At 33.0% G+C, this 26,231-nt stretch overlaps 1 protein-coding gene across 1 annotated transcript in view; it reads right to left on the bottom strand.

Moving 5' to 3' along the window:
* Positions 1-309: 309 nt before the first annotated feature.
* Positions 310-26,231, bottom strand: part of LOC143225582 (serine-threonine kinase receptor-associated protein-like) — a 28,014-nt gene continuing 2,092 nt past the window's right edge. The window contains exons 2-7 of the mRNA XM_076455279.1: positions 25,720-25,859; positions 18,326-18,476; positions 15,643-15,742; positions 7,973-8,110; positions 7,590-7,726; positions 310-3,619 (exon numbers count right to left, since the gene is read on the bottom strand). Coding sequence (XP_076311394.1) covers positions 3,396-3,619; positions 7,590-7,726; positions 7,973-8,110; positions 15,643-15,742; positions 18,326-18,476; positions 25,720-25,859 — 890 coding nt within the window. The 3' untranslated portion in view covers positions 310-3,395. The remainder of the gene's footprint in view (positions 3,620-7,589; positions 7,727-7,972; positions 8,111-15,642; positions 15,743-18,325; positions 18,477-25,719; positions 25,860-26,231) is intronic.

A 26,231-nucleotide genomic window follows, 5' to 3' on the forward strand; every position in this document is an offset into this window, starting at 1 on the left:
TTTTGAAAAATCTGTATACAGCAATTACTATAGAACATATTAACATTTCAAGACCATAAATCCATCATAGTCCTGTGAATTTTATGGAAAAAAGTGAAGATATAATACTTTTCTGAGTATGGACCTTATATTTTCTTATGAATTGTTTAAAAAACAGGGTTTATTTTGATACTTAATCACATTTTGATCTTTGAAGCTTTTGTATCAAGTTCAAATATTTAGTGAGTTTATTACCATCACACTTCATATATACCAATACGAAATGTACTATGTATGTTTTTGTATCTTTGGATTCACACTGTACTCAAATTTGACAAGACAAAGAGCATTTATTTATTTTAGCAAGCTCCACCAACAACTGAAAAGTTATTCCATAAACTTGTTAATGGTTTCTAATAGACAGATGTAATCACCTAGAATGATGTTTCAAAGTTATCTTAGACAGTATACATATAGCAGAGCTATGGCTTTCTTGGAAAGCTTCTGCCTGTTGTTTTTTTATAAATACAGGACGTCTTGGCTTCTATGCTTTAGATCTCAATACCTTATTTGAGAAGCCAAAATGTCATTTCACTCTAGAAACAGGCAATAGCAGTCCATTAAACCCAAACTCCACCTATATCATTTCATGAATACATTTAGTAAAGATGCAAAAAGTTATGTTAAAGTAACACATCTTAAACACATTATTTTTCATTACTATTATAAAACATACTGAAAACTTAATTTACTTATACAGTCCATAGAAAAATATTACATCTTTGAATAATGGTGTTTCTAAAATTTTCTTAAAACAACTTAAATTTTTCAATATTTGAAAATAACATTGGAATGGTTTTTATCCCCATTTTTCACTTATGTCAGTAATTTCCCAAAATGATTAATTCAAATAGCAATAGTACACATAAAAAGCACAACTTTCTTACCAGCAGCTAATGTTTTACTTGCATAGTAGAAAGTATATTTTACAACATTCTTGACACCATGAGCAAAATAACCAAACTCTGGTATTTACTATAGACCTTGGTGATGATACGTGTTTTCAAAATTACTAGCGCAAGACCAATAAATCCCATAGAATGGTGATTATCATAATATAGTCTTATAATATAGATGATCAAGACAAAAACCAAAAATCAGTATTTTTCAGCTTTTGCTGGGTTATTAAATCAAAACTTTTAAATTTTTGAAAGTTAGGAAATTTATTTGGTACTTTCAAAATAATGTTATAGTTTAAAGAAAAACATAACTAACAATCTTGTTTGTCATTCTTAATATAACACTTCTAGATAACTTTGCTTATAAAAAATAAATAAGGACTTCAATTATGTAATTGCACAAAAGTACACTAGTCATATAACAAATAATTACAGACAGGAATTATACATCTACCAATTTAAACTTCCATATTTTCACATAAAAATGTTGCTGTTGTTGATACTTGATAAATGCCTTCATACAACTTGGTTGGACTGTTTGAAATCTAGATAGCTTTCTTACTTTTCCAATTCCTTTTATTTTTTTGTGTGCATAACAGAAAGCTATACGTTTCTTTTTAAACCCAAGAGTGTATTAAAGTGTGAACTCATATATATGCTTGTCTGAAAGAGCTTAAAGAACCTAAAAGAAAGTAGTAAAAATATATAGATTTAAGTTCTTAAGTGAATATTTCCAGAGGTCGCACAATGTTTTTACAAAAGTAATTTCACCATTTTTAGGGAGTGAGTTAGTTTATATTAAAAACATGCCCTGTGTGGACACTACAATTAGTAATTGGTGATGAAAGCAACAATGCTTTCGCTCATTTTATGGGATGACTAAAACTTCTTGAAGTAATGAAGAACATCAAACTATTTTTATGAATAAGCAATAAGAATCTCTTTCGGATGGGCCAACATAAACTGTGTTAGCTGTTAACATTGGTCAAGTACCTACTAATATATTTCCCATTCCATGATAAATATTGCTGTGATTATTGATATAATAAAATTAAAACTTACAATAATTGCTAATGTATAGTGTGTGCTTACCATTAATAAAATGTGATACAAAGGTTGCCAAAGACCTAAAAACTTTAAAGTAAAAAATTAAAGAATTTAAAACATATTTGTATGTAAGCAAGCTGTTAATTTAATATCCCCATTTGCTGGTATGAATTAACAGCTTCATAAAGACACCCAATTGTTTCATACTTGTGTCATGAATTTTGAGCTAATTAATTACAAATCAGTGCATTAATCCATGTAAAATATGCTTGAGTTGAGAAGGAGGATGTCTTACCAATAGTGATGTATAGGTTACTTCTTGTATTATATATTGTTCTTGCTACACAATTTAAGTTTATCAGTTTCACTGTCTTCTTTCTTTGGTCAACACTGCACAAGTTAAATGCTTCTAGATATCCTTAAAACGCACAGCAGGAAGAAGTGAACCAAAAGAATATGACCACAATAATAAAATGATTAAATATTTACCATTTTTTTACATTATATTTCATGAGTTATTTACTCAGGAAAGTTTATTAACATTAACAGACCATAAACTTATTCTTGGAAGCAGTTATTATATATATATTTTAAGTTTTTTGTTCCTAAGTAAGTCTTCAGCAACTACCAATTTTTTTTATAATCCTGAAAATGATTCATTTATTAACTTTATTTTTTTACAAAACCAAAACACTTTTCCAGCCAATAAAATAGCTATGTAAGCTACTTTTAAATCTTAAAAAGATCAATAAAATACAGAGCTTACAAATTATTTGTATGCACCTAAAGATTATGCTGCAGTGACAAAGAAACAAAAATCCACAGAACAGTCTGATTTAGAATTCTTTTATGTACCAAAAATAATGCACAAACATGAGAAGAATAGCAGATGGTAAAATTTTACAGAGCTGTATTGAAATTAAAGTGAAAACAATGAGATTATATGTGTAAATATTATACCTAATTCTATGCAAAAATAGACAACCAGAGAGAAATGTCAATAAAGGTACAGTTCCTAGTTCGAAGAAAAAAAAATACTGACAATACTTTTCAGTAATAGAAAAACAACTAGTAAAACAAACTGTATATTGCATCACTATTCATACGGTCATCAATTTGTGGTCCTATTAATTCAAAGTTTTAGAATAGCAAGTTTAACTTTCTAAGTATGCTTGTACAAGTAAACAAAAAGAAATTCAATATTGAATTTTTACTATTTTATTCTTTTTCATTTTTAGCTTCTTAAGCCTTTCTTATTTATCAACACCAAGTGACAGGGAATTTGAAAAGTCACTTCTGAGAGCTTTAAAAAAGTGGGAAGCATAGTTTTACAAGTTTCATTTTTAATGATGTTGACCTAAACCTTTTAATTTTTAAAGTAACAAAATATTGGTGAGTTTTAAATCAATATTAAGCTTCTGCCTTCACAGAATTACCATCTTGGGCAGAAGAGACATCACCAGATTCATTAGCAGCTGCATCATCAGGAAGTACACATTTCCAAAGTCCATATGTTTTACCCACTGTAGTTTGCCACAACCGAAGGGTTCCATCCTCACTACCACTTGCATACAGTTCTCCATCAGGAGAAAACCGCACACAGTGAATTGGTCCAAAGTGGCCTTTGAAAGAATCTAAATGAAGTTTAAAATAAGTAGTCATAAACTTCTTGATCTATCAGCATACTAAAGGAAATGACAAAAGTATCACTATACTGTGAAATTAAACTGCTGGTAATTTTAATTAAATAAAAATGCCTTTATAACAGATTGAAGTCTGACTTCTATTAATATATTAGCAAACAAATAATTTAGATTAGTGGTTCTTAACGTTGTTGGAGGTATTGAACCCCCGGAAGTTTCGTACTTGCATTCACTGAACCCTTCATAATTGGAAAAGTAAAATATGATTTTTTCAAATTCAAAACATAAGCAGATATTTTATTAGTGCACAAAATGAACCATGCATCAGTTGCACATAATATCACTATGTTCAAAGAACAAAAGCAACAAAACATGAATTTCACACAAAAACAAAACTCAATTAATATTTACTGCAAATCAATGTGACTTTTGCTGTTGCCTTTCAGAGAGAAGTTCAGAAATGTGCAGCTTCACCTTGGCAAGTGCCACTCTCATATCATTTTTGCAACAAAGTCTGTTCCTCTTCTTCGTTTTTATGTCTACCATCCTCGAAAAGGATTGCTCGCAAAGATACGTTGTAACAAATGGTACAAGTATCTCAAGGAATTTCTTAGGAATAAGAGGGTAGGCTACGATTTGATTACACCGAAACATTGAGAGCATTGTTGTTCTGAAAAGTTGCTGTTGAACCTGGCTCTGCTGAAGTTCAATGATTTTATTGAGGTATTCATCATTGACATCTGCTGTCGCAACACTAAATGTGAACGGCTGTCTCACCCATGCTGGATATGACTCTCTGGTGAGAAAGTACCCATCAAGAGACTTTGCAAGCTCATCTAAGTGCATGGCAATTGCTTGCTTCAGTTCCCCGGGGTACAGAAATGTCTCCAATTTCAGATATATCTTTTATCTTACTTACACAGTTGTTCAACATGGGAAAGTTTGCAAAGTTATCATTTTCCATTCATCGTTTCCATAACAGTAGCTTTTTTTGAAAAGCATTCAGGTTTTCATCTGCTTTGATGATGTTGACTCCACCACCCTGCATCTGTTGATTGAGAGCATTGAAGATATTGGCCATGTATGCCAAAATGAGAATTAACTCAGATTTTTCGAAGCAATCTGCACGACAATGTTGGTGCTTTCGCTAAAACAGGGCTAATTCTACACGCATGGCAAAAACATGATTCAGCACCTTTCCCCAGGATAACCACCGAACATTCGAATTCAGAGCCCATTTCATTATACAGCTCTTTGAAGATGCAGTGCTTCAGGGCACTATTTCCCACAAAGTTGACACATTCCACTGCAATTTTTAATACTTCTGCCAGTTTTGAAGGCAAGGGTTTTGTTGCCAATGCATGCCTGAGCAGAACACAGTGCATTACAATGATGTGTGGTGCATCGGCTTTCACCAGCGCACTAAAACCAGGGTTTTGTCCCAACATGACTGGAGCTCCACCTGAACAAACTGCAAAAACCATATCCCACGAAAGATCATTGTCTCTGAAGAAGTCATCCACAAGTTTCTTCACGTCGGCTGCCTTAGTTGTTGTTGTAAGAGGCTTACAAAATAAAAATCTTTTATCTCGTTGTTCTTCACATAGCACACGAATACAATAAGCTGGCTAAGATTGGAAACGTTGGTGCTCTCATCGTATTAAAGGCTGAATTTTGCTGGGCTTGAAATCAGATCTGCAACTACTTGAGCCAAGATGTCATCGCTCATGTCATCTATTCTGCTGCTGATGGTGTCATTTGAAAGAGGAATTTGGGATAACTTATTTTCAGCAGCTTTTCCCATCTTAAATGCAGCTGGTTTTACGAGTTCTTCACCAATGGTGTGTGGTTTGCCCTGCTTTGCGATCAAGTATGCAACTTCGTACAATGCTGTAAGGATTGGTTTGTCGATGGGTACAAAGCCGAGAACAGGCAGCCTTTTCATCGAAACTGGCTCTCTTTACGTTGAATTCAGCAAGCATTGTATTCTTGTATTTCCCATCTACATGCAGCTTTAGGGAGTGTTCTCTTAGTTTTGCTGGTGGAAGATTAGAATTGCTCAACTTGGCATTGCAAATCATGCATTGAGGATACTGACTCCCATCATGTTTCGTTATACACATGAATCCATATTGTATGTATTCGTCCGACCACTTTGTTTTTGCTTGATATAGTTCGTATGAAGGGATTGAAAGATTAGGAAAAAAAATCACAAATGATGCACGATTACTTCAGTCACAAGTCAACTGCTAAGCGCATGAAGTTCCCTGCAGCACAGATATTAAGGCCAAGTGATGTGACATGATCAGCCGCAGCCAATGATAGCCAAGTAAAGCATGACATCATGAATCATATGAGTGGGGTGAACAGAACGGACACACACAGTGTGTGTCTTAACCTCCGCCGAACCCCTGAGACTGACTCACCGAACTTCTGAGGTTTGATTGAACCCAGGTTAAGAACCATTGATTTAGATTAAGTTATTTAAATATTTGCATTAAGAAAAATTCTAAAATCATGACATATCTGACCTTATCCAATAAAATGTAATTGTAATTTAATGAATGTACACTTCTTTAACATGCAATGAGATTGAATTGAGCCTGTCAATTTGCTTTTAACTTTCATAAAATCACACCTTAACAACTGTTCTTATAATGTTCATTAAATTTCTGTTATAAACATAAATATAACAGTATAATTATTTAATTTGTTTTGAATACAATAAATCATCTTTGCTTTTTCTTTCATTCAAACCTCTTCTGATCTTGCCTAATTTCCTCCATTTCTTTTCTTAGAAATTAAAACTTTGTTGTAGCAGACTTAATTATCAACTGAACTACACTTACTTCTTGGATATTCCATTTACAGTTCCTTTGCACTTTAACACTTTGTTAACTTCAGTCTTTTGTTTCAACAAATCATTTTCATACAAGGATGTGCTTTGCATTTTCATTTGTACTTTGTATAGATTTGTTAAAAAAATTAGCTGAATATCAAATTTCTGGTTTACCCTATTCCCAAAACATAGTGAAATATACATTTTTTGGAAAAAAATTTAGATAATTCATAACCTGTTAAGATGGAACACTTGATATTATTCAACAGTTATCATGATTACTATAAAATGAATTTTTTCTAACACACAGAAAAAAACAAAACAGCTAATCAAAGAATTCACTTTTGGTAAATTCTGTATAGTCAAAACTTATGCAAGCTTACTACCAACAAGATTATTGAGTGATATATACTGTTACGTTCATCACGACAACACTACTTGCTGCATATGGTCACCACACAGATTTCATTCACTGTGCACAGAGGCACTTTGTTGTTTTTATTTCTTAGCCAAATATTGTCATAGAACAACTGGCTAACCACGTCATCACAGAATTGCATAGTTTTTGTAAACATTTTTATCTCTGTAGATGCTGTACAGCAGATGTTATCAAAACTAAATAAACATAAAGAACCTATCTTCTGGTCAAGGATAATAAATATAAGACAAACCTCTACTGCTTGTCATGGTCAGGCCCTAACAGACAAACATACTTCCAATTACCTCTACATTCTCTCTACTGATCTTTGTTTTGGATCTTAGATTCATGAAATGTTCACACATAAGAAGAAATATGGCCTTTTTACAAATAGCAGCTTAGAATACATGTACATAATTTTGTATATGTAAGGAACATAACTTTTTTGCATGTTATAGTAAGTTAATGTTTCATATGCTATTACTAAATAGTTTTTCTCAAACAGTTTATGTTTTTCATGTTTGAAAATTAAATGCACCAAGTCCTAGACTATTACTTGCCAAAACAGTGACATAATAAAATGTTCTCACAGAATAATTAATATATACTTGGAGCAACAACTTCAACATTTTTGTACATATGCAAAATATTTAGTTTGTACTAAGAGGTAAGTAAAGCATAATAAAGAAACACAGTTGTCTTACCAAGTTCTGTTCCAGTCTCATAATCATACTTGTACATTTTAAAGTCTTCTCCTCCACAAACAAACACAGAGTTATCAGGATGTAAAGATGCTGAATTGACCTGAGTTGGTGCTGTGTATTCTTTGATTTGGTCATAACTAGAAACATATATAATGTCAAACCAAACAATTTAGATATTACTGTTCTTTATTCAGCTCAAACAAATTAAATTTTAACCACATTAAATCTCAGGTATAATGAGGGTAGATATTTCTTTTTCAAAATGTAACAATTAGTATTAGTAGTATAAAAGGAAGAAATTCTTAATTTCATGAAGTGCTTTAATATCTTTAGGTTAAAACTATATTTTTACTTGGAAAGAGAGAGAGGTCAACAGAGCCCACCTGTTGGCATCCCAAAAGCTAATGTTGTTTCCATATGTAATGACTAGAAGAGTTCCATCCTGTGACACTTGTAAACTACTTGGAGTTGCCTTGAATTCCAGTTTCTTCACTTCTTGTTGAGTGCCAGTGTCCCAAATCCTTAAATATTACAAAAACATTAATTGACAAAGCACTATAAATGTATGAAGTATATTTATACAATGATTATGAAACAAACTTCCATGTCATAAAAAAATTTTTTTTTTTTTCAGTTTTATTTTGGACAGCATTTCACATATCATCAGGTCCAACTGATGTACTGCCAGACCGATGAAGGGCCAGTTTGAGTTCCACCAATGTAAAGGGACAATTATAGTCATGGAGACAATCAGCTCGAAAGGAAAGGGATGATTGCTCTGCCCGAGTCTTGATAGCTAAGAAGGTGGAGGAAGAAGCAAAAGTGCTAGATACCCAGCCAAAGCTTTTACTTAGAGTATCAGCTACTTCCTGGCCATCAGAGAGCAAGATCGAGAGGGGGATAGAATTATATTGCCCATTGACCTTCTGAGTCTTGTCCCATATGACTGGTGGCAGAAGATATGCTGGTTGTGAACTTAATCCAAGATTCCTGGCTTTGATGTCTTACCCATCGAGCACGTGCACGGGTTTGCTGGAAAGGAATGAAGTTCGAGTGTGTGGGATATCTACGGAAAGTTTCCCAGGCCTGTTTTTGAACCTTCTGTGCCATGTGGCAGACAGGATTCCACCATGAATGAGGATATCGTGGAAAATGTGTTGGGGTTTTAGGAATATATTAAGCAGCAGCTTGTATAATACAGTCAGTTACTGCTACCACACAGTCATCTATTAATGGCTTACAGATGATGGCAGGATCAAGTTCTGCAAGAGCAGTGAAAGAGAGCCAGTTTGTGTGATTCAGCTTCCACAGGGGCACGTGGGTCTGATGGCATTGACCATGGCCACTCTCTCTCAAATTTATAGCAAAATGATCACTGCCTCGTGGATTATTATCAACCCTCCATGAAAAATGGGAGAATAGTGAAGGGGAGCAAATTTAGATACCAATAGCAGTAAAGGACTGAATAGGTGCATGTAAATAAGTAGAAAAACCAGGACTGAAAAGAGAAAGGTTGTGATCAGAGAGCATACACTCTTCAGAGCAATCCCTCCTATCAATATCAGCACTTCCCCAGAGGGGATGATGTCAATTAATGTCCCCCAGAATTAAAAAAAAAAGGAGATGGCAACTGTTTAATGAGAGCATCATGGTGCAATTGATCACATGTCTCTCCAGGCAACAGGTAGAGAGAACAGTGATGGTAGGACCCAAGGTAACATGGATGGCTACAGCCTCCAAGGGTGTTTCGAGTGGCAAAGACAGGGTGGGCACATGCTGATCAACCACCAGTACCACCCCTCCATGCATTCACTCTTCCATCACACAGCTTGTCATTTCTGTACGAAGAAAACCACCAAAAGGTGACTGTATAGGCAGGTTTCAGAAATGTTTCCTGAAAGGAAAGACATACAAGATGGTAGGAAGTAATCAGTGCTTTGATGTCATCCAGATTAGAACGTAAACCTTTACAGTTTTATCGTATAAAGGTGTCCATTTTTACTTATGTGCAGACAAATTGGAGGGGAGAACCCTTCTGTTTATGACCACATCTTTTCTCTTTACTGTCTTTATTCAAGGGAGGTCTTTGATGTTGGAAGAGGATTCCAGCAACTGAGGATGTGAACAAATGATTGTTTTGCATCTTGGGGTGGGAGAAGATGTATCTGAGGAAATGCCTGTACCCAGAACCAAAAGAAGGGGATCTTGGGATTTGTTGGTATGTATGTAAGGGACAGAGATGGATGTTGAAGTTGATTTAACAACTTTATTAACCATGGAAGTCAAAAATCTTTTCATCTGTTTTGAGAACAATTCTTTTGGAGGCACAGAGAGATCTGTCTGCACATCTCCTGTAGTAGTGGAATGAAATGCAGCAGCATACATCCAAGATAAAGTGGCAGACAGCAACTTTCAAGCCTCATGACAAGTAATGTTATGAACCATTTTCAAATGCTGCATCTCTTTTTCTTCCAAGCATTTGGGGCAAGAACAAAAGTAGGACAGGTGAGAGGCAATGCAACTGATGCAACAAAAGTCCATTTTACACTCATAGGCATCGTGGTCCTTGCCACCTCAAAGAGTACACGTCAAGGAATCACAACATGACGTCTCTGAATGACCGAACCGCTGACACTGGAAACATCGGAGAGGGTTTGGAATGTATGGCCATACCCTGCCTTGATGGTGGCAGGTGGATGTGGTGAGGTAAATGCCAGAATGAGGATACTGGTCAGCATTGTAATTCCATCTTTGCAAGTGGAGATACGCCTCACTGCAGAAACTCCTTGCAGAAATCAGTGAGAATCTCTGACTCACTGAATCCCTCCCAACCATAGCTCCTTGTGATAAATTCAAAGTAGTATGAGGTGTAGCCTCAATAGGTATTTCCCCAATTGCCTTTTAATGCAAGAGGAGTTCACTGTGTTGAGATGTGGATGTTTCCACCAATATGTTACTAGATCAAAGCTTCTTTACTGACTTTGAAGAGCCAGCAAGTCCATCTAGTCCTTTCTGAATGAAAAATGGAGACATTTGCCCTAAATGTTTGTCTGAAAGAGAATGTAGGATAAGAAAATGAGATACAACAGGTGTTATACATGTTGAAGATTGCTGTTCAGCATCTACAAGAGGTGGTAATTTACCTACGGACTATTTTTCACTATTTTAAGTACGATTTTATTTGGAGAATCCATAATAAAAAAAAAGGAAACTTCAGTGCCCACTGACCCCACCCATTATGAAGCCCTAGGAGAGGATGCATTAACAATGCCAAACAAGGACACTGCAGCAATGCCAGAGTTTCGTGAGCACTATACCCAAACACCAGCATCAGATACAATGTCCACAACACCTGTTAAGAACATTCAACACTGGTACTTGGTTGACCCTGGCCCAAGTGGACCAGCCGATAGATCCAAGGGGGCCACCCCAAGGCTGCCCGTCTACAGGAATTAAAGGCCAAAGTGGTGTGTTAGGGTTGGACCCCTCAACCACCAGGATCCTCTCCTCCCCTTTATGAGTTACCATGCACAGCAAACACGTGGATGGATGTTGAGATCCCAGAGGAGGTAAACTGAAAGAACAGAACCTTCCTAGGAGGTCCCCTCACCAGGGACAGGAATTCACACCAAGAAGCAGAAAAAGGGAGTAGCACATCCAAAAGGGAGAGAACAATGATCGGATAGGGATCCAAACCACTTGATATATGAAGCTTATTCCTACAGATAACAGTAATGTGAATGAGAGTGAAAAAGATATGTCCCAAGGTGTAGAGTGGTTGGATACAATTGACCATACAGACAAGTCTATTGCATCCAAAAACCAACCACCAGAAAGTGACATTCTTGCAGTGGTAGGATGAGGATCATACCACCTTTAACTCAAGTTTAGCAAGCCAGAGGGGAATATCATACTCACCAATCTGTGAACAGAACACATAATAGCAAAATGATCAAATGTATGACTGATCTGGGAACCAAACAACCAGATTATTGGAATAATAAAAACTCCCCTGTATTGCAAAATATTCCACTCAAAACCAATAAGAGCAGTAAAATCCTTTGTACTTGAAAATGTTCAAAGAATGGCACAAGAGGGAGAACTGTAGTAACTTACATGATCATACACGGTGACCAACAACATGATAGTAGTGAACATGAGTTTAACTGAGCGAGGGAACTTCGATTGGTCTGGTTCTGAATCCAGAATCCAGTCACTGGGGACAAATATTCCTGTGGGGGTAAGAAGAGAGATTCCAATTGAAGGGGGTGAACTGCAATTTTGATGGTTTACTACAAAGCTTCATCCCTTCAGACAGATTCATTTATGGATCAAGCATCAGACTAGAGGACATCTCATCATTTACATCAGCAAAATGCCACCAACCTACTCTCAACAGAACAATGCACTATTGTTTATATCATATCTTTGGGATTTGGAATACTACAAGTGGTACCAGGTTTTTCTTTGACAGAGTGTTTAGGTAGAGTATGCATCACCTTGATCAATGGTTAAGCTTGCTGAACAGATTGTACAGTAGGTTCAAGTTGAAACCCAGATTACAATTGATAGAAGCACCACCTAGCTGACTAAAATGCTTATTCTCCAAACTTCAATCTCTCTTTCACTTCTTTGAATGTCACTGACTTATGCAGCAGTGCAAATACAAATTTTCTTGGAATACATTTCTTTAGCTGAGCTTGCACATCATTGACAGATGAGAATATTTTTTTTGTATCATATATAAACCATTACTTTAAATTTTTAAATGTTATATGCACAATAAAAGAAATATTTTCTATACAGTTCTACACTTTGAACACATTCTTACAACATGATACAAATGTCATTTCCAATCACATTCAATTAGACCATCTGGATCTCCTTGGAGTAACATGGTGCATGATTCTCGATAGTCATGCAGAACAAATGCAATCAGTTGTTCTTATTAAGAGCACTGAAACTTGATGCTTTCTCTCAAACTTCTTCATTTGAAAAGTTTGACGTCAGTGTGAATTCAATAACAAAGGACTTCCAAATTGAATAGACATTGCTTTCACTTCCTGTTGTAGTACTACAACCACTTGCTTTTACATTTGAGTTCTTCGATGATCTGCACCATTCCTTCAGTGTCACAAAATCCCAGGGGTTGTTAGAAGTATTGCTACACATTTTATCTTCCTTCAATGGAACAGTATAACAAATCCTTCCTTTTTTCCTTTCTTCAAGTCTTTAATTTACTCCGTGACCGTCTCCCATCTGCTTTTCATACCATTCAGACCTCTGGGTCTAAAACCATTGCATACACACTGACATCAAGAACATTTCCCATACATTCTGCACATACTCACTTTGCACTTAAAAGTCATTTTCTTCTTTTCCTGTTTTAACATTGCTTTGTCTAAACATGATCAGTACACTTACTCATTGAATGCTAATGCCCATTTTGTGTACAGCTGTGGAACTGGTTTTAATGAAGGGTGCAGCAATTACCTGCTTTTTGTCCAATCAGATTTTGGTAAAATTGATAGCCAATCAGCAAATGATTCAGAATGACTTCAAAAATGTTGTGCAAAATCCTGGGTACTTGGCTCATTGAAGCACTGTTAAGTATTTCCCTTTAGAACTAAAAATTTAAAACATATATTAATATTAAAATTTGATTTATTATCTATGATTTGATGATGATAATTAAATAGTTTAATTAAATTATACCAGTAATGGTACTGTTACTGGACATCCAGTATCACCTGTACAGGCACCTCCATGTTCCACCACCCCAATGACCTGGAACTGGAAAGTTGTAAGGACTGCTGTACTCCACCAGAAGAAAAAAAAAAAAAAAGAAATGCAATGGAGAGTTTGGAAGAACATGAACACTGGAGATAATGGAATGGGAGACCACAAAATCCCTATTCTGAAAAGCAGACTATGCCTGATTTATTCAATCTAAGGAATGGCAGGATGGGCAACTACCCCTTCTAGATTTTGTTTATTTGTTTAGAATTAACCACAAAGCTACATAATGGACTATCTGTGCTCTGCCCACCACTCAAAAAGACATGATTGGCAAAGATAAAGACTGGAAAATGAAAATATAATTAAATCTATATTGATAAACATTTAGTAAAATACAGCTATTTACAAAAACGAAAAAGGAATTATATTGTAAAAATAAGTGTACATTAACAATAAAAACTTAGCAGCTGGTATTTGTTGAAGGTACATTTATCCTAATTTATGATTTACCAGAAAGATGTATGAGAGGTAAGCCTAAAATTACAAAGATGCATGTTAAGCCTTATCTGATATTTTAGTACAAAAAATATCATTAAATGTTAATTTAAAAAACCCTACCCTTACGAGAAGTTGGTAGAAATATAACTAAAGATATGATATTGAAACCACATTACTCCAAATAATAATGCTAATATCAAAAATATTTAAAAGGTTATAATAATATAATAGCTCATCTGTCCAAAGTTGGCAGACCTCATTCCAAATTTATGAGCCCTCAAACTCAAAGAAAGTCAACTCATATAACAACCAATCTCTTATTTTATTTTGCACACACAAGGCAACACTAAACAAGAATAGCTATTTATGTGAGTGGAGGTAATATACCAAATCAAAAAGTAATAATTCTCTCATTTAAATGATTAAGTATATATCTAAGTTCAAAACCAGAAGTATAATGTGCCCTATTTCAAGGTTTTCCTCACCCCCTCTTCGACAAAAAAAACCCAACAAAAACAAAATTGTTTGTGGACACAGTCAATTTGATGATACCATAAAAACATTACAGTAACTGAGACAGCCAACTCTGGGTAATGGATAAGAAAACACACACAGACATAGACTTGCAATAATATAAATTTCAATTACATAAATTTAAAAGTTAGATGTCTAATTTCTGAAGCTTTCAAAATACCATTATTGTTAACTAGTTTTTAAAAGCTAAGTTAATAAACACAATAAAACAAAAAGGTGTAATTACTCATGTATAAAGTATCAGATAAAAGTTTCAAGTGCAGTCAATAACTAATATTTTTGTAAATCATTGAATCAAGTATACTAAATTTTATGTAGTATTAATTCAAACAATAACTAGATTTAAAAAAATATTAAGAGGCAACAGTTTGAAATTCAACTTAAATTTTTTAACTGAATACAGATATATTTAGTTACTAGTTTAACTGAAGTAATAATTGGGACAGACCATTTGTTATACAGTACTCTAACTACAAAACATATGTAAGGAATCCCACTGCATTACTGATCATTTAATTCTACTGAGATGAGTCTTCCTATGGTCACAGATTAAGCTTAATTGAATTAATATTTTATGAATTTATGCTTATAAATTTCTTATCAAATTGTAAATTATAATTCAAATTTTAGCATCATACATTAATTTTTTTAATTTAAAAATATTTAAAAAATACACCTAAAAATTAATTTTTGTGAGTCGTGATAAGTTGAATGCAGCACCTGTTCAAATTAGATGTTTGTGATGCATGATCTAGGAACTTAAATTACTGATGTCTTTTTTATTTGCTGAGATACTGCTCATGTACTAGATCAAACACAGTGCCCCCACTCACTTCTTCCCATTTTGGAAATACTTATTTCTTTCTATGACATGTGAATAACCAATTTGAAAGGTCAAAATGCCCTCCTAGTAGCATTCTTAACCATTTTTAAGTATGTCACAATCACCTCATTCTTTCAAAACAAAACTTCAAGGTCATAGGTTGAGTCTCTAGTTTGCTGAGATTTCATAATTTTTTAAAGACTTTTGTAGCCATAAATTGGGTGGATTACATCTGACCCATAATGAAAGGGTTAAAAAAGATAATAGAAAACTGTAAGAATGGCTCTTGAAAGTTAAATTTTGTCATGCATTTTGCTTTGACATGTTACAAAAATAATTAATAAGAAATCAGTTTAATGAACTTCTACAGCTTCACTAGTCCCATTACCATCAGTCTGGTTGCAACTGGTACAGAAAGTAGATGTTTTTTATCACAAAGTGGTTCCTCAGTCAACTCACCTTACAGTCTTGTCATCAGAAGCACTAATCACAATGTTTTCTTCCTTTAAAAAGAGAGCATGCCTAATAGCAGATGTATGACCCTTAAACAGCAAAGGTTCTGAAAAGAAGAAAAAAGAACTGGACACAGGGTTATTTAATATTATCCTGCTCCATCTATAACAAGCTTTAAGGTATATATATATATATATATATTTGTAATATTTGAGCAATTTTTAATAAGCAAAATTTCTTTATAGCTCAGGAAAAAAAAGTTAAAAATTGTAGATGACACATCTAGCTTCGAATAATTCAAAATATAAATTATTAGCAATTCCAATTTTCAAAAAAAAAGAGAAAAAATCTCAATAATATTTACTGTTCAAGGCCAAGCAATGGACTAAAGTGAACAGAAGATAATCACTCAAGACAATTCCACCTATTTCATCCAACATATATAAAAGACAAACATTTAATCATGCAGTTAAACCCATACACACAAAAATCCACTTGATAACTCTTAATCATTATTATTACAGAATACTACTCTAATCACTTACATATTTATGTTTCTTGCTTGCTGTCATATGTAAGTTCTATCACTAAAGCAAAACTCCATACAGATGATTCACTACTAGAAGAGTGAAACAACAGGTAATTTGCTTCAAAAGTCAGTGCTGTTGAAATGCTCAAAATTGAATGTTTTCACAAATTTATGATTACATTTCTCCAAGGAAATTTAAAAACTGGAACCTGAAGTGATGTGTTTCTTTAAATTAAATCCAGTATTAGGATAGAGTTGGGAGATTTAGTTGACTAATCAGGATAACTGATTACCTATGAGCAGCAATTACCTTGATTAATGTCACAAAGTAATCAATTAAATTGTGATTAAATCAATTAATAAGAATTGGTGTCTCTCATTACCACTGTTTATGAGTATTCCACCAACTGTTTAATCAAAATTACAAATAAACTGATTGTCATCTAATAATCAACTAACTGAAATTAGTGTTTCTGATTATTAGTTTTCAATTATTCCAATAATCAAATAAAAAAAATTGAATAAATTGACTGAAAAATTAATTAATTGATACTAGGGTTTCTGATTATCATTACTTTTATTATTCCAACTATCCAAGTAATCAAAATATTGCTATTATGTTTATTTATTGTAAGCACAAAGCTATATAAAGGGCTATGTGTGCTTTATTCAGTTTTATATTTCTAAGATGTTTCATTTTATTTCAAGTTTGTTCTTCTTTGGTAATTCAGAATGTGAAAAGCTTGTGATTCTAGTATCTCAGGTTTGTTTCCCATTGCCAAACTTGCTTACCATGTCTTTGTTATTGCAAAGCTGCTAAAGTTAGTTGCTACTGTCTACTTTTTAACTACTGACTAGAAAAAAGAATAACACTCCCTATGCTTCAAGGAATGTGGTACTAATTGATTAATGGGACTGCCAATTAATTTATTAATAGATACCACTAATTATTCAGTTTTATACAAGAAGCACTGATTTGCAGTATTTAATACAAAAATTAGATAATTAGGTTAACGAATACTCTGCAATTCTCAAGGATACATAGAAAAAGCAAAAAGAAAGTTACTTGCTTACTTCCTTAAGTTGATGAACTTAATGAACTGTGTTGAGACAAGGTTAAATTTTAATGAAATAATCACATTTTAGGAAGTGATCTGAAAGTGAAAAATTTCACTGTTACCACTTTTTTTTTTTTTTTAAATATAAGCATTTACTCACTCCATATACATACACACCTAATATGGCTACTGATCATGCTATTTGTTGCACACTTGCAGGTGGAACATTAACTTGTTAAGGATGTAGGATTTTTATACTAGATGTAATTAAAACTAATGTAATAATGAGTTTGGAAAAATATATCACAGACAAATGTTTTGGAATTATGTTAATTGTATTTTGAAGAACTACTTATGTGAACACAATAACAAAACATGAAAGTATAAAGAAAGAATACAAAATAAAGAAGTTGAGAGAAGAGTACAAGTGTCTAGGAACTGAAGACAAGAACAACATGCTTTGTTGTATTTAAATGTTACAAAACAGCTGAAATGATCAATCAATTACTACTGAGGCCGAAACATGAGATGTCTACATATTTACCACACAGTATTTAATTAATGACTAAACTTTAGGATTTGTTGCTAAAATAGATATTAGCTAACAATTGTAGCCACAATCCCTGAAGTTTCTTGTCAACAGTAAATCCTATTCGTTGTAGATATTCAAGATAAATGAAATTTTAAAAAAAATTCTAAAGCTGTTTACAGCAGTTATATATATGTATCAGGTTACACGTTATAAAAAACACCAAATTATATATAAAAAAAAGATTAACCACCTAAAATGAATAACCAAATTACAGGAAAGGACTGACTATTTAAAGATGTTGATATCTACAAAAAGAGCATATTTAATATCAAGTTATGAAGTCAATCATTCATTCTCTTACTTACAAAACAATGGATATGACATTTAAAGCTGTGATATGTATGAAACAAGATATTGTTAAGATATAAAAATGGATATGATACTAAAAAATGTGATAAACTACAAGACAAGCCAACACTCAGTTACAAAAATATATCAGCTACTTAAGGATAACTATAAAGCAAACCAAACCAAAATATTCACCCCTACAAATTTAAAAATAATTAATACCTGCATCATAGTGGTTGATATCAAAAATGCGTAAAAGTTTTTCATTGCTACCAGTCAGCAACTTCTTCCCATCTGGACTGAAGTCTACACTCTTCACTATATGCTGATGAGGAAAAGTACGAAGATCTTCACCACTTGCTGCATCCCAAAGCTTTGAAACAAATTCCATTTTTTAACAGCAATATATTGTTCTTGAAAGAACACATTTTAGGGCAGGTTTATCTCACACTTCAATCATGAAAATAAATTTTAATATACGACAAAGATGTGTATATTCAAATTCAATAAAATTAACATTTCCTTAAGCTTTGCTAAAACACCTTTAATAGATTTACAATCTTACTACAATTAATGCAAGTTACAATACTTTTACTTACTTCAACAACATTTGTTTGGTCTAACTACAATTATTTCGTAAAATATTTCGCATTATGCTTTTTCAGATAATTAACCATAATTGGTTGTAAAAGGTAAGATACTGTTTTTGTTTCTTATAAAATTTATATATGAACAAAACATTTGATATATACTAGTCAAAGAAGTTTGTAGTCCAAGCACAGTATAATAAACAACTGACCTAAAGATAAGCAAGTGTGCATTTTTAATAGTTCAAATGTGTTTCAATCTTTCATTCCATTAACTAGAATTTAAACAACAAGCTAGTATACAGATGCTAACATCAATCTTAGAGTTTAAAATAAGTGTTGCTAGAAAATTAGCAAAATTACTTGTCTAATGTGCTAAGGAACATACTTAACTAAAACTATATCATTCTGTTAAAAGATAAAGAATAAGTTGACACATAAAAATAAAAAATTTTCATAGTTTTATTTTGTACAAAGTTTGAAGTAGATGCTTTTTGTCAGTTGGCAAAAGGCATGTTGCAAGGAAGTTAAGCTCAAATTCACTTCGATATATTGAATTTAAACATACTTTATCAAACTTTAAAAAGTTTAAACCATGAGCTGTTACTAACTGCAATGAAATAAAAATATAATCTTTTGTATTTTAAAACACAAATAGACTAAACTTATAAACATAATAACAATTAGAGATTTACTAATACGTACGTGTAAATACTGAAATGTTCAAAAATAAGTGATATTGTAATAGTACACAAAGCTTTTAATAATTCAGATATCTTAATGATAGGATTTCTCTCAAATTTTCTACACATCTCAAAGATTAAGAACAAATAAAAACAATGCAGGAATTATGAAAATGTGTAACTCAAGTAAAGATTCAAGTGGTGCAAAAATAGAGAATTAGGAGATTTTTAGTGGAATAAAAGGTCATCAATCTTTAATAATAACCAGATTATATATTTATGTGTTTATAAAACCAACTTTATACCTTTCCCAATAAATATGCAATATCTTTTATATCAAAATATGCTATATGCAAATTACTATATGGAATTAATAATTGATAACCGAAACAGTTTCAAGAAAAATGTTTATAAATTAATTACAAAGCACAAAAAATATTTTGTCACAAAATGTGTAGACACACACACAGATGGTAAATAACAGATCTTTATTAATTAAAGATAATTTATTAAATATTCATCAATAATATCTGCTTAAGACATCTTAAACAAATTTCTGTTATCCTTAACTATTTAGGGCCAGACAAGAAGTTTGGTAATGGCAACAAAGATAGTGGTTATGAAAAAGTTTATTTACAGATGCTTTATACTTTAAAATGCACCTATTCATTATCACCCAAATCTCAAAATGATGATCAAAAATAATTTAATAATGATAAATAATCAACAAATTAAAAACATGTACATGTAACATACACCCTTGTGCAAATTAAATGAAACAAAACGGAAAATTATGATTTTTTCAATTTTTTTGAATTTTATTTCTGAGAATCCAAAATTTAATAACAAATTAAACATGATATAACCGTCTTTATTTTTCAGAAGATCATTAATCCCCCTTGACATTGAGTCCATGAAATGACTGCAATCTTAACTAATTTTTGGATCGCAGTACCACACTTCAATTATGGCCTCAATTAGCTTATCTTTTGTAGTACAGTCTTTTCCCCGAAGTCTTTCTTTACAAATTGCCCAAAGATTTTCAATAGGATTTAAGTCCAGTGAGTTTCAAGGCCAGTCCAGCACCTTAATTTGCATTGTAGTCATAAAATTCTTCACAAGTTTTGACGTGTGGCACGAAGCCAGATCTTGCTGAAAAATGCCAGATCCATCTGGAAATCTCTTTCAGTTTTGGAACAACTCTTTTCTGCAATACTTCGATGTACTGTGGTCCTCGCATCATACCTTCTACGATATGTAAGCCTCAGGCACCATAGTAGCAGAAAAAGCCCCAAAACATCTTCTTCAAGGGATGTTTTATGAACTGATTGATGTGAAATTCTTGAAGTTTCTCACCTGAAGATCTGTGAACATGCTGACTTCTTTGACCTTGCACAAAGAAATGAGTCTTGTCACTGAATAACACCTTCCTCAATTGTTCTTGCGTCCAGTTCTTGTATTTCAGATCACACTGATACCATTTTTTCTTCATTGAGTTGGTAAGAAGTTGTTTTTTGACTGGTCTCCTTGCCCTTCTAATGGAATTTCGAATAACATAATATTCCTCAAAATTTCATTATATATCCCAAAAATAGATCAACCATACTGCAAAACACAGCTAATGACACCGTCTGTGTGTAAAAAATGACTATTAAAGGAAATCAGTGGCTCCAGCGAGCCTACACCAGCTGCCATGCAAAAATATTGAAAATTGACTATTTGTTTCAATTAATTTGCACAAGGGTGTATGTAGTAAATTTTAGAGTACAGGAAAAAGTTAATTAAATCTGATGAAACTTTGTAGAATGGACAGCAACTGCCTCTTTTGGAAACACAAGTGTAGAGGACAATGTTTCAAAAGTCTTTTGCCTTTCATCTCCGGGTCAGTGGAAGACTTTCGAAATGTCATCCTCTACACTTGTGTCTTCACAACGGCAGTTGCCATCTATTCTACAAAGTTTTATCATGAATACCCTGCCTAAACAATCTATCAAAGAATAATTAAATCTGCCTTAAATCAACTATCCCTACCATCTTTTAATATAACTCATAATCAAAATGATCTTATGTCTATCAGTTAAATGTAAATCTATTCAAACCTTGGCACCAATAAACAATCATAAGTTAGAACTGTCATCCTGAAAGTAAGGTTTAAAATACTATAAAAGGAAACACTCCTGTAAAGTACTAAAGTGGCTTAACTTATTTATCAGGTTACCTGCAACTGTGACATTTAGGTTAGCTTGGTAGAAATATTGATGGTATTTAAGGTTGATTGACCTTCTGTTATTTTAATTCATATAAACGATCAAGTTAACAGAATGTTATTTGTACATTAAGATAACTTCTCTGCACACCAAACTAAAATTTAACCTCTATGACTATATATTTTTCTTCACACTATTTGTATGTTCTTGGTATATTTATTTCACCAATATATGTTCAAATATTTTTATTATCAGTTCTATCTACAGGTGGACAAATGATAAGGTTGGAGTACAGAAATTCCTTAATAACTTGTGGAAGATGACAATTAGCACTGGATGCACATTCTAGGTGTAATTATCAATACAATAAACAAACTTTTTATTTATGGTAAAAAAACAAGCACTAATCATAGAGAGGAAGTGTGAGACTGTACCAGGCAGATGAACTTCAGTGCAGAATCAATGATATTCAGTACTTACTATCCAATCCATGGTGGAAGTACACACAATCTTCAACTCAAGTACAGGAGACAGAATGGAGAAATTTTGTAATTCCCAAATAAACAGGACACGTGTGCAAATCCACAACCAACATCATCCATTCCTGAACTCAACATAAGAATGATGGAAGGAAGGAATATGCCAGTGTGGGAGTTCATTCAAATCCAGAACCAATCAGACAAGTTTCACTCTTGCAACATCATCCTCCAGGTTTGCACCTCATGAAGGTGAAATGCATAAAAGGACTACATCTGTTTTCCATGCAACATCAGCCTCTGCAACTCCATGGAATGAAGAAAAATAATGATATCCCAATCCAGAATGACCACCCAACAGAGAGGCTAATAAACCTAGAAAGAATGTACTAACAGGGAAATAGTAGTGGAGGAAAACACAGATCAGTGCTTGAAAAATTGAAGGTACAGGGAAAGGTTACATGATATCCCACAACGGATGAAACTGAAGCACAATGATTGAACAGAAAGGTGATGAAATTCATTAAGAAAGGAACAAGGATTGAGGAGAAAATCCATGACAGAGAGACCAATGGTGGAAAACATCCACTTCTGTTGATAAATTAGGAGAAAAGAAGAATGAATGAAATGGGACAAAGGGGATGCTACACACAGGGATAAAATTGAAGGAAAAATGCCATGTATGAAGAACAAAATGAAGAATGAAGAGCTAATGACCAAGGTAGGTGAAAGAAAGATGGTGTCAGAGGAAGAGTTAGGAGTTGTTTGCAGTTGAAGGAGAAATAGAAACCAGGGTTGTGTTGGCCAGAAAGAAGCTATCAGTCGGACCTGACAAGGAGTGGACTGGATGATCAAAATATCAGGAAAGACATGGACTTGCATGGAAGTGGGTAAAGAAAACAGACTGTTAAAATCCTCATCATCATCATGAATGAGTTCCACTAGCCCTCAAAATGCTTTAGTAGGGTTGGGAGAAGAGGAGCAACTCATGCAAAGTTCAATTTCTGAGGGAATGAAGGCTGAGAGCCCCATACCTGAAGATATTATCACAATATTCAAAGTAGTAATTAGAGCAGAGATGTTGAGACACAAAATTTGAAAGTCATATTTGACTGTGAACAAGTTGAAAATCCAAGAAAAAGGTTTAAAAAGAAAGTAAAACAAAAAAACAAGATAAGTTAACTTGATAATAAACTACAGTTAACAAAGAATTGTGGAAACTTGAAAGTACTACTTCAAATAAAAGAAAGAAGTATCATGTAAATCTGTACAAAAATTCAGAACATCTCAATTCATTGACCATCTAACAAGTGACTATAAGGTAAAATCAAACAGAGGGAGTAACCTATGTCAGTAAGTGTATGTAGACAGAAGTTTCATGGCTACATATGTAAATAGAGGTAATGTATTGGAAATCTTAGCTTCGCAATAATTTTTAATTTGTATTATTACCAACATGATTATTTGCAAGCCCTTTTTAAAGAATATTATGTTTCATTTTGGTTCTCTTGTTAACAAAGTGCATAGACAACATGGGCTCATTTTTTATTTTTAAGGAATAATTGATTCCCCTCTTAAATTCTTTTAGTAAAGATGTTCAAGGTACCAACTCATTCTATAAGCTAATCAGCCTGGTAAAATCATAAAAACTTCCCAAGTCTCACCCATTATTCTTTCAAGTTTTAAACTTATATACTCTCAAAATATTGTTATAAAAATTTAGAGACCTTTATGATATTGAAATGCTCTCTTACCCTTCTTTTCCCAAGAGTAAAAATTTAATAGACTTTATCCTATCCCACAAGGTAATCCTTCCACATCTCTGGAATCATGCTAGTAATCTTAATTTGAATCTTTTCAATAATTCAATATCCCTTCTTGATAAGGCCAACAGTGTACAGAGTACTCCAAGTGATTTGTAGAGATTATTACTTCTTTTGACTTAGACTTAATGAGTCTATAAATACATTAAAATTATATTAACTTTGATACTAGCAATAAAGTTACAGTGACTTATTCACCACTATGCCTAGATCCTTCTTTTCAGTCACACTACTGAGTGAATTCCCACCTCTATTAAATGTGACCAAAATTATGATAATCTAAATGCACTACCTTACACACACTATAATTAAAGGTAAATGCCACCTATTTGTACTAACTGTTCAATGTACCAATTGATCCAAGTTATTTCCCGATTCCTCCATATCTTCAATTCAGCTGAAAATATAAAAGTTTAGTATCCTTAACCAACTGTAATAATTTAGTTATTATTCCTCTATCAGTGCCATTAATGTAAATAATAAAAACCAAAGGCCCAAGCACTTTGCCCAGAGGCACACCACTAGTGACAAAAATCTATTCTGAATGAACTAACAATTTTTTTATTTTTTCAACCAATAACCTAAAAATCCATTATACTGAGTTTTTTCAGTTACCATGATGGAAGATTTTGGTTTAAGAGATCTTAACTATAAAATGAGACTTTAAAACTAGGATTTATTTTATTCAGAGATCAGAAGAAAAACAGAACTTAAGTGTCTCCTGCTAGCAGCTTTAACTATGATTGGTTTATTTCAATGGTGGAATAAGGTTTGAAAAAACTTACATATCAAAGGCAAGTTCTACTTTTAGAACTTCAGGATCAGGATTACTTGCTAAGCAATAACATACTACACAAGAATTATTAATAAGTGAAATAGGTTACCTTAGAAAGTAGTTGGATGCTATTAGACAGAATTTACTCAGACTTTTGATGGATATGAAAGTTTGTTTGAATTTCTCACAAAGCTACACGAGAGTTATCTGTGCTACCTGTCTATAATTTAGCTGTGTAAGACCAAAAGGAAGTCATCACCACCCACCCCCAGTTTTTAAACTACTCTTTTACCTATGTATAGTGAAATTGGCCACCACATTATAATGACTATTGGCTGAAAAAGCAAGTATGTTTGATCTGACAGGGATTTAAACCAGAGATCTTCAGATTACAAATCAAGCATCCTAATCACCTGGCCATGTCAGGCCATTGGAAGTAAAAGATATTTGGTTTGAGTTGACAACGTTGCTTTGTTTTCTGAAGAGTAAAGAAACTGCCTCAACTGAATCAATGGTTTTTCTTTCAATATTTCTATTTTTATGTTCCTAATACCTTGAAATATAATTATACAAGTACATAGATATGAAGAAATGTTTGTCTGGAGAGTGAAAACAATATTCCCATGATGCCCTGAATGTTTTTTCATAAAATAATACAAAACCTAAGTAATTTTAATGTAATGTTTGTACAGCAAATAGAATTATAGAATTAATTGGCCTACAAAATAATGTATCTTTGAAAGTTTTGAGAAGCTAATCCAATCACTAAAAGATATATGGTGCTTAAAAACACATTTAATGTTTCACATACATCACCTTAAAGGACAGACTTCATAAATAAATGCCATAAATATATACTACTATGCTAAGCTCAGTAAGGGTAGTAAGACTACATAACTGAAGCTAACTTCCTACTCTAATATCACATAGGTAGAAGTCCAGTGGATCATCTCAACAAACTTTTTCCATGGAATAAAATGCTTCAAATATTGTTAATTATATAATTATTTGTTCTTAAGAAAGAAAGCAAGAACATTTTCCGATATAAAAAACTGAAAATAATACTTTAGCTGTGAAATCAGCAGCTCCAGTTGCTGCATGGCTGGCATCCTTATTCAGAGCAACTCCCCATACTGCACCCTTATGTCCAACAAATGTTCCTATCCAGTCCCCAGTGTCACCTTGTCTGAGCATTGGTTTCCCATCTGAAGAAAAAAAAATGTAATAGTGAGGTTTTTGGCCCTAAAGTAACCTCAAGTAATTACTTTTTAAATTTATTAACATTTTTCTCATCCTTGTCAAAAGTTAAGTATTTTATAAACAGTATACACAAATAAAACTTTCATTCAACATTTCAGTCATCCTTTACGTATGGAAATCATCTATATAACATGAACCACATAATTTCTAACTTTATCCTTGTTTCACATACACTAATAAAAACAAATATTTTTGGTCATGTAAATACTGTATCCAGTGCATGTTGGTATTGATATGAAATTCAAAATTAAGTTATGGAAAAAAAAAATGGTGTGGAAGAATACTTAATGATTAAGATAATCATCAACATAAATGTT

The sequence above is a fragment of the Tachypleus tridentatus genome, chromosome 9, assembly GCF_004210375.1.
Source record: "Tachypleus tridentatus isolate NWPU-2018 chromosome 9, ASM421037v1, whole genome shotgun sequence".
Classification (NCBI taxonomy): Eukaryota; Metazoa; Arthropoda; class Merostomata; order Xiphosura; family Limulidae; genus Tachypleus; species Tachypleus tridentatus.